Below are 9,506 nucleotides of genomic sequence, written 5' to 3'. Positions count from 1 at the left end.
GGTACAAGAAGGACATGTTACTAAAGTTTGTAATGAAGAGGTTCGTTCATATTTACGGGTGCGACTATATTTGCCACACAACCTAACCGATTAAAGTTTCCTCAGTATACCTCACGCGGTATGTTCTTCTATATAGGTAAGTCCTTACAAGTAAACACCAATTCTTGTTTCTTCTGCTTTTTGCTACGCTTGAGATAGATTTAATAATATAGAATTGTAAAATATTGAATATATTTGGATGTTCAACGGAGCATGCTTCCTGATAAGTGTTGCGTGGTTCCAGTTGTAGGTATGTTCTGTTGTATTGTACCTCGCACATGAATTTCCATGTAATATTTTCTACTATCGCCGCGAGCTTTAGCGTCCTGATCTTAAAACAGTTAACACACACGCTCGTCGTATCGAAAGCGATGCGACCGGGCTACAATATCGAACAAAACTCTTTCGTACCCATAACACCAGAAGATGGGCCAGTACTTCTATCGTTTGATCTAAGCGTTGGTTTATGATGCACAGGGTGTTCCTTGTGGATTGTTATGTCTACAACCGCCCGTTTTACAGTGGCGCAGCAAAGCGCATCACAAAGTTCCAGTTTCAAAAAATATTGCCTCCGCAGAACGCGTACGACGGGTTCATCTCGGGTGATGTAGCTCACGTTTGTGTCTCGTCAAGTAGTACAAAAAGAAAAAACTCACCACTTTCGCATACCAATTATAATTGAACAGCTTTACCGACGGTTGCTCCTTTCGATTGCCGGTGCTGCACCAGGGTCGAAATTCAGTTCAACTCGCCGACGAGTAAATTTTCCGGAAGGAACGAATTCAAGTTCGATGGAGTTCCTCGTTCGGCTGGCCCATCCAGTGGGGTCCAGAGGTTGCTTCCACCTCCGGACGATGACCAAGACGAGCCCCAGGTGTCTGCAAGAGTTGTAACGTTATTATCTTGTAGCTACTTCACGCGTTAGCTGGTTTTCGTCCTACGCTCACCATTGACACGACCGGTGTTTGGTCCACCTGAGCGCCAGGTCTGCGCCATGCTCGTACCGCCGATTCCTCCTGCTCCGGTGGCACCCGCATTACCACTGCCACCACCAACGCCACCATTACCGTTCTGTCCCGGCAATCCTAGATGCTGCAGTATCGTCTGCACTTCACTTTCTGTCGGCGATTCCGCGCAGATTGTGGTGTTGCTGAGCACGCAGTTGTTCAGTGCCAGCTGCGCCTTACTTGCTTCCTCACGGGTCAAATATTTGCAGAGCGCAATGCCGTGGTTCAGATACAGATGGAAGTTTTGCAACGGACCGTGTTGCATGCAAAGTGTGCGCAAGGTGGAACCATCAATCTGAAACAATAGCGTGGAGCAATTAATGATGGATAAGGGAATAAAATAGCATGAAAAAGGTGTTCATCATCGTGATATTCTCCTACCTGTGCAGTAAGATTTTTCAGCAACAACCAGGTCGAATACCAGACACCGGTTGTACCGCTTCCTGACCAGTTTCCACTTGGACCGTGGCCCGCTCGCTGAACCCACCCGTTACTTCCGGGACCACCGACGCCTCCACTGCCCGACGCCTTTCCGGATGACAGTCCCGGTGGTGGACCACGTGGGGTTTTACTTGCGGAAACGCTGTTAGAACCAGCGCCACCACCAGCACCACCACCTAGCCCAGCTCCCCAAACATCGGAAGCCGCCCCGGTGACGCCACTGTCGGACCAGGTATTCTTGGCCGGTCCACCAAGCTTACCCATGCCACCGGTGCCAGATGCAGACGAGAAATTGTTGCTGTTGGCGCTGAAACCCCAAGTCGATGAGGACAAACTGATCGAGTCAGTCGGCGAAGGTTTGCTGCTTGACGCAAACAGCTCCGAATCCTTCGCTGAACCGACCGAAATCGATGCAATTGGGCTACGGGCGATGCTACCCGGCGTTATAGTGGGATCGTCTTCGATTTTCATCTGCGTACCCTGCGTAAAACGAGAAAATTTTACGTTAGTTTGCATAATCTCATTCGGTTCACCGCTCCCATACCTTCCACGGCTTTCCCGGCTCGAACTCCGGAACCAAATCTGAAAACGAATCCTGATTGGACGGCCAATCCTTGCCGTTGATGTCGGAGGATGCATTCTCCGGCCAGCCATCAGTCATACCCGTGCGTCCCGAGGACCAAGTGCTGCGTGGAGAGAATGAAAAGAAGTAAACCAAAACTCTCATAAGCTCATTTGCATTCGCTTGGCATAACAGCACTATCCGCTCACCCGTCGCTTTGCAAACCCCCCAGACCGGCCATTCCACCAGATCCCGCACCACCTCCTCCTCCGAGCCCAATCGATTTGGCCGTGGATCCAGGAGCACGCGAGAAATCGGTCAGATCGTGATTAGCATCCTTATCCATCATCGCCGGTAGCTTCCACTGATTCAACCGTGACTGTTGGCTAGTTGAGCCCGATCCGCCTGCACCGGCACCACCCGGTGGCCCCGAATGGTACGGTCCGTTTTGATCCTTGCTCAGCGTCATTTCCGACAGCGTACTTTGCAGTGCGGCCAACTCGTTCGGATCGTTGCGATGGAAACTGCCCCCAAGATGGCCTCCCGCAAGATGAGACGACGGATTTCCACCAGCCGAATGCTGGTGGTGCTGCTGTTGCTGATGCTGCTGGTGCTGGTGTTGTTGCTGGTGTTGATGTGGGTGCTGCTGTTGTTGTTGCTGCTGCTGTTGTTGCTGTTGCTGCTGCTGCTGCTGCTGTTGTTGCTGCTGCTGCTGTTGCTGCTTCACGTACAGCGTCTGCTGGGTGGCAATCTGGTTCTGCAGGCTAGCAATTTGCTGCTTGATCTTCGCAATCATTGCAATCTGATTATTCGCACCAGCACCACCTCCGCTACGTTGCAGATTGTTCTGCGTAACTTGCAGTTGCTAAAAGCGACAATTGATAGCACACATTAATAAGCGGTTCGATACGGCTTAACCCTATTGCTGGCTTACCTTAATGCTAGTGAGAAGTTGATTCAACAGCAGGAACGTTTGGGGAGCCAACGGTTGGTTGAGAATTTGCGGGTTCAAATACCCATTCTGCACGGCCATCTGGATCTGCTGGACAAGCGAGCGCAGCTGTGTCGTCGGTTGTACGGAACTCTGCCCTCCACCACCACCTCCACCTCCACCGATAGGATTTCCACCGGATCCACCTCCCTGATTAAACGCCACCATGGGACCACCACCCTGACCTCCAGCACCACCCATCGGTGGTGGAGCCTGATTCAGATAGCTGCCAAGCGATTTCGACGAAAGCCCGTGTAACCCGGACAGGTTCGGATTGCCGTTGCCACCTCCCATGCTACCGGCACCGTTTCCTGGCATGCCATTTTGATTACCCTGTGTGAGAGACAAAAAAAAAGTTTATTAGTTGAATTTTCACCCTGAGTCCTGTGACATATGCCTTACCTGTTGAAAATGTAGCGAATGTCCACCTCCACCACCACCGCCGCCACCACCATTGCCAGCTGCTCCTCCACCGGCTGCACCGCCCATGAAACGACCACCACTGGAAAACGGTGGTTCAAACATACTCCCACCGCCACCGACATTTCCACCACCCGTACCACCACCACCCAGCTGTGCGTGGCCATCATCCCGACGCCATTCACCGATGCCTCCCGTGGAACCACCACCCAAACCGACGACATTCGGCATCGAGCCATTCCGCTGCAACAGCTCAACCGCTTCCTCCAGTGCCATGTTGGCAGCACGCAGGGCTAACTCGACGTCCTCCTTCTTGTAGCCCATCTCACACAGGATACGGTACTGCTTGCTGCTGCGGATGATTTCCAGCGGTCCGATACCACCACCGTGCGGTGGTTTTCCCGGCATTTTACCACCACCAACGTTCCAATCGTTCCCGATCAGCTCGGACGATGAGTCTGGCCAAACGGATCCACCTCCGCCACCGCCTCCAGCGCCACCACCACCCAGTGGTTTCTTGTTTGCGTTCCATGACTGATTAACGCCACCACCGGGAATACCGGCTCCGGAACCAGCCGCTCCCGGACCATCCATCCACGATGCGCCTCCGCCAAGCGGTCCACCAGGACCACCAGGTCCACCTGCGCCGGTTGGTTTGTCGTCCCAGTTGTTTCCTCCGGAACCGCCAATGGTAGGATCGTCCCACGAACCGTTGCGTGATCCTCCCGGACCACCGTGGCCACCGACCCACATGCTGCTACCACCTCCACTATTACCTCCGTCCGCTTTCAGCGAGCTTATAGCTGGACCGGCTCCAACCATGCGTGATCCGGGACCTCCCAGTCCACCGGGACCACCCGGACCAGCTCCAAGTGAACCGGCACCTAACCCACCGAGTGGCCCATTGCGGCCACCATTTCGACCAACACCCATCTGGCTTTCACCCACTCCACCGGATGCTCGTCCACCTGCACTTCCACCCGGTCCACCGGTGGCCCACAGTGAAGTTCCGTCGTCCATGTTTGGGTTGCGTCGTACGGCCGGTGGCGAGTTGTCATCCCATCCGCCGGATACCGCTTTCGATGGTGGCATATTCGGGAGACCACCACCAGGTGGACCACCTCCCAATGGCCATTGGTTGCTGCCAACGGTTCCACCTCCCGGAGCTGCTCCAGAAGACATTCCCCCAGGTGGAGGCATTTTTCCCATCGGATAGTGCTCGAGCATTCCAGATGTTGTTCCGCTCAGCCGGCCGGAGATACCACGCGGGTCACCACGGAACTCCCGGTTCGGTTCGATACCACCAGCACCGGGAGGACGCATGCTCCGGATGTCAACGGTTGGCAATCCGTCCAGTTGCGATGCCAAATGTGGCGGAACACCACCCGTATTTGGACCACTTCCGCCAACGGCACCACCAGCTCCTCCTACGCTGCCACGCGGTTCTCCCCAACCACCGGCACCACCACCACCAACGTTGCCTCCCATTCCGACGCTGGAGCCTCCAGAACCCCATTCATTATCCTTCTTCGGAGGAGCTAATCCGCCAGCTCCGGTCAGGCCTCCGCTTGCTCCCTGCCACATGCCACCGGCTCCTACTGGTCCTCCGGCACCACCAACACCTCCGCCGGCACCACCACTCGCTCCACCCTGTTGCCATCCTCCTGCAGCTCCAGGTTGACCTCCAACCATCGCGCCAGGATTCGCACCCACCGGTGGTGGTCCTGCTCCTGCCATCGATCCACCCACCACACCACCTCCTGATCCCGGACCACCCGGTGCTCCGGTCCATACGTTGCTCGCCTCACCGCTTGCCTCGTCGTCCACACCCCAAGTACCGCCATGGTGGCTTTGTGGTCCCCAAGGCGTCTTCTGCGAGGACGCTTGTACCGGCGGTTGGCCACCATTGCGTAGATTAGTTTCCCACAGCTCCGTGCCGTTGTTAACCGTGGCCTTCAACGACGGATCCGGCTTGGTGCTGGGTTCCGGTGAGATCGGCACATCCCACTGCGTATCCTGATTAACGTGCTGATAACCCCAGCCATCCTGAGCGAACAACGCTTCCCGCATCGAGTTGAGATGCTCTAGCTTAGCCGATGGCGTTGCGGCCATTCCGCTGATACCGGCACCGGCACCATTTCCACCACCCGCAGCTCCTCCAGCGGCTGGCACTACAGCACCTCCTCCTGCACCGGCTCCCGGAACACCCGAAGGTGGCTGTTGATTTCCAGCACCCGGTTGCGATTGATTACCGCTCGGTCCAGGCATCTGCTGATTGGCAACCGACGGTTGCTGTTGCTGCTGTCCGACGCTCTGCGCTGACGGTTGTTTGTTCGGGTTGACCACTTGGTTCCAACCCGATCCTCCCGGACCACCACTCTGTGCGCCACTTCCCACAACCATCGATGGTCCAGTGGCGTTCGCTTTCCCAAGCATCTCCTGCGACTGTCTAGAACCAGCACTGCCTGGAGGTCCGACCGGCGGTGGCATACTTGATTGACCACCGTTCCAAACTTGCTGCTGTTGAACCTGCTGTGCAGAACTGCCCACGGCCGCTGAACTCCAACCGGAAACGCCAGCACCTCCTACGGTACCGGCTCCCGGTGGAGATCCCCAAGCTCCGCCGTTCAAGGAACTCTCACCACCACCACACAGGCGTAGGGAGAGAACACACCCACGAGCCTCGAGCGATCTTGTCCGCTCTGTCAAACGCACCAGCTCGTCGAACTGTGTGTAGCGTTCGTCCTGGTGGCTGATCGTACTTCGCAGACACATCAGCGTCGTCTTGTCGTCGGACAGTTGCTCGGTTGCTCGATGAGTGTGCTTATGTGCTACGGTTTGGTCAGGGTTTATCATTCTGTCGTCTTCGGGATGCGTCCTTAAATCATCCAACGTTCACGACGATACGTCCGTGCTGGATTACAATATGTCCTGCTGAAGTACTGTAGCTTTCGTTCGACTTTTGCTCCACCCGCTACAAGTCGCGTTTAAAATTAATGCTAACGTTAACGGTTAGTCAGGTAATCAAGAAAATCACATCTCATAGCATGGAGTAATTTTGTGTATGTGTGTAATGATGAACGCGCGTGCTTTGGCCCGAAACGTATGGCTTTCGCACAGATTGGCACCGCGGATAGAGATATCCTTCTCTCTAACTTCCTTGTCCCGTTAATGTTGCGCGACTGATTAGGATGGTCGTTGTTTAAACTAATCCTTTCCCTTTCGGTACGCTTTAAAGCAGCATTAAAAAGCTATCGCATCAGACTTTGTTTTGAGAGTACGGTTGTGACTTATGCGCTGCTTTTTCTATATCCTTCCTTGCTTTAGGTCCACGTCGTTGGTCCTTACTCCCGAAAGGTTGCCTTGCTCGTCCTGCGAGACTATCGATGTTGGTGTGACTTCGATCTTTATAGAGCTAACGTTCGCGTCCGAATTTGTGCGCTTAGTTGCATCCAAAACCCGTAATGAGAGTATGCGTTTATGTGAGTGAGAGTGTTGTCCAGTCTGGCTCGATATCTTCTTTGGACGAATCCTGCCGGTCAGGTCCGGCCGATGAATACTGTGTCGCTTAGTAGGAATGTAACTTCAGCACTTCGTTCAAGTGGAAAGCGGTTTAGCTCCAAAACGTTTGGTTGCTCTTTTATTCCACCGATGGCTGCTTTTCGATCCACAGGAACTGTCGCGTACGAGGAACTTGTACGAGGGCAATTCGGAAGGATATGTTCGCTTTGGCCTCACTGAAATGCCCAAACAGGTGATAAGCGTACACACACGTGTCCTTTTGCTTCTTAACCCCACACGGAAGCTATCAATGTCTCATATATCGCCTCACGCGTTGTCAGTCAAAGTCAAAACCCGGCGTTTTGCAGTTAGAAACACTCTCGGATACCGGATAACTTGAAACTCGCCCAATGATGCGTTAAAGCTAGTTTGCGTTTCACCTTTAATTTCGTGTTCTCGTGTTCGTTTTTTTCTGCCTTTTCCCACACAATAAACTTTGAAGATTTTCACCGCTTTATAAATCCACACGACATTTGGTTCGAATTGTTTTTGTATGATGCATACGGGGACGATCCCACCAAATCGTTTGATATCGCACACGCCTGTTGATTGTAGCGATCGTGAGTGCAACACACGCACGCACTAGATGGAAGATTTCACGATTGTTTCCAATTGCTCACCCTTCAATCACATCTGCTCACAAATCTTAACTTTCTTCCGCGAGACTTGCACCCCTTCGTGCTTTCTTCGATTGTTCACAATATCTTATGAAATTATTATCAACTTTGGTGTTGGCTTATAGTACTAATGTTACCCCACCCGAAACTGTGTGTTGCTTGTGATAACGTTGGTAACGAAGATCACGACACGATCACGAAACTGCTGCAGCTATGACTGATGACAGGTTGCAGGTACGACGGAATGTGGCGTCGTCCTTTGGGCGGGTTGTGAGTTTGACTTTGCTCGTTGTTGCTCCTTGAATCAGTGAGTATGTAGTTATTTCAGCTCCTTTTTGCTTTCGACTCTCACACGATCTCTCGAGATCGAGGGCATCCACTGTAGTGTGCCGTCAAATCAAACATCTACGTGTGAGTTTATTGGCATGGGGGATGAAGCACCATTCGCACACTGAAAGGAGACCAAACATAGTATCTATTAGTAATCTTAATGCCACGAACAGTACAGACAAGAGAACTGAATTACCTCTAAGGACGGAGTTTTATCGCCCGGAGGCACACACACACTCGTCGATCCCCACTCAATCCTAGGAAAGGGATGCGCTCCTAGGGCGGGAAATATCACAGATTTTTGCTTGTTTCCTTAACGTATGAAATGATGCACGGTCCGATTAACAGGTCGCAGAATGTGCTTGGGAGCCTCGCTTCTTCCGTTCGCTGCTTTTATCCTTTATCTTTCGCTAGTCGATACCGGTCTTACCGGGCTCCGTTCGTACTCTGTTTCGTTTGTCGGTGGTGTGTGTTTAGTTATACTTTTGTTTCAGCAACTAAAATAACAAGGAACACGAAAACGAGCCAATGAATTATAGCTAATGAAAAGTGTAAATAAAAAGATATTTTAACTTTATTTTTGACGTTCAACAGGTGTTGGAAAAACCTGTAAAGGTAAATTTTGATGTCTTTCGTTCGTGAAGCATGAATTTTTCCTATCCAAAATTCATCTGTTGTTCTTTTTATTCGTTATCTTTATGCGACATCAATTTAATTTACCATTTAGCTAAAACTTTCTCTAAATACCATGTTAATAAAATTAGCTATCCCACCGTTAATTTTTCCAACCACATTGAGGCTTTTTCCCGGTTCCCGCGTCCGATCTATTCCAAACGAGATAATTTGGCCCCCCCATTCAGGCACAAATGAGAGACCCATTTAAAGCCACAAATTATTCAATCGTTCCAAATCTTCCCCTTTTCCTTTAGAACACCGAAAACCGCACAAGCACAAGAAGACACAGCTAGTAGAAACGTAGCCCTCTGTGCCTCATGAAATTAGAGACCGCTATTTTCAGCTGTAATCGCCCGTGAGAGATCGTCCCAGCATTTCTTCCGGTGCCGTTGGGTTTTTGTTTTAATTAAAATTCATCATAATGCAGCTCTGCGTTCTTTTGGCTGCCAGAGGCGCTGCTCTGCCTCAAAATCTCACCGGATGGTGGCGGTGCTTCAATTACACGATGCTGCCCCCCTCTGCTTTTCTGCCTTTTTTGTTGCCCTTTGCAAACCGGAATTATTATTCGGAAAAGCATCGAAGGAGAGAGAGAAAATAGGAAGAAAAATACGACAAAAGAGAGACCAAAAAGGGGGGCGGTAAAGCGATCCCGTTACACGATCGCGATGTTGTAATGTACCATCGAAGGTCTCTTCTAGTGGAGGAAGCCAGTTTCCCCTGAATTCTTATTCGAGAGCATTCTTTCAAAACGGCCTCCCAAGAACGAAACATGCAGCATATTACATGGAGCAACATACACGCACACACCGACGTGGAAGTTGAAGGCATTTGGAGGCATTTGGAGGGCTCGGAAAGGCATTGCG

The 9,506-nt window shown here is 51.8% G+C and overlaps 1 protein-coding gene across 1 annotated transcript; it reads right to left on the bottom strand.

Annotated features, from left to right (window-relative positions):
• Nucleotides 1-777: 777 nt before the first annotated feature.
• Nucleotides 778-6,196, bottom strand: LOC128727249 (protein Gawky-like). Its single transcript, XM_053821139.1, has 7 exons — nt 3,443-6,196; nt 2,984-3,373; nt 2,259-2,914; nt 2,032-2,173; nt 1,428-1,967; nt 987-1,341; nt 778-917 (listed from the first exon to the last, which is right to left on the bottom strand). Exons 1-7 carry the CDS (start codon nt 5,948-5,950, stop codon nt 778-780), a joined length of 4,731 nt encoding a protein of 1,576 aa, XP_053677114.1. The 5' UTR covers nt 5,951-6,196.
• Nucleotides 6,197-9,506: the final 3,310 nt, after the last annotated feature.

Source organism: Anopheles nili, chromosome 3 (genome assembly GCF_943737925.1).
Source record: "Anopheles nili chromosome 3, idAnoNiliSN_F5_01, whole genome shotgun sequence".
NCBI classification, from domain to species: domain Eukaryota; kingdom Metazoa; phylum Arthropoda; class Insecta; order Diptera; family Culicidae; genus Anopheles; species Anopheles nili.
This window is presented reverse-complemented; position numbering and strand designations above follow the sequence as displayed.

Excerpts from the sequence above, each read along its gene's own strand:
- LOC128727249 (XM_053821139.1), bottom strand. The coding sequence starts at position 5,950 with ATGCCACCGCCGGTCGGACCTCCAGGCAGTGCTGGTTCTAGACAGTCG. Across the intron at positions 2,174-2,258 it reads GGGGGTTTGCAAAGCGACGG|CACTTGGTCCTCGGGACGCA; the intron begins GTGAGCGGATAG and ends CTCTCCACGCAG. Across the intron at positions 918-986 it reads AAACACCGGTCGTGTCAATG|ACACCTGGGGCTCGTCTTGG; the intron begins GTGAGCGTAGGA and ends CAACTCTTGCAG.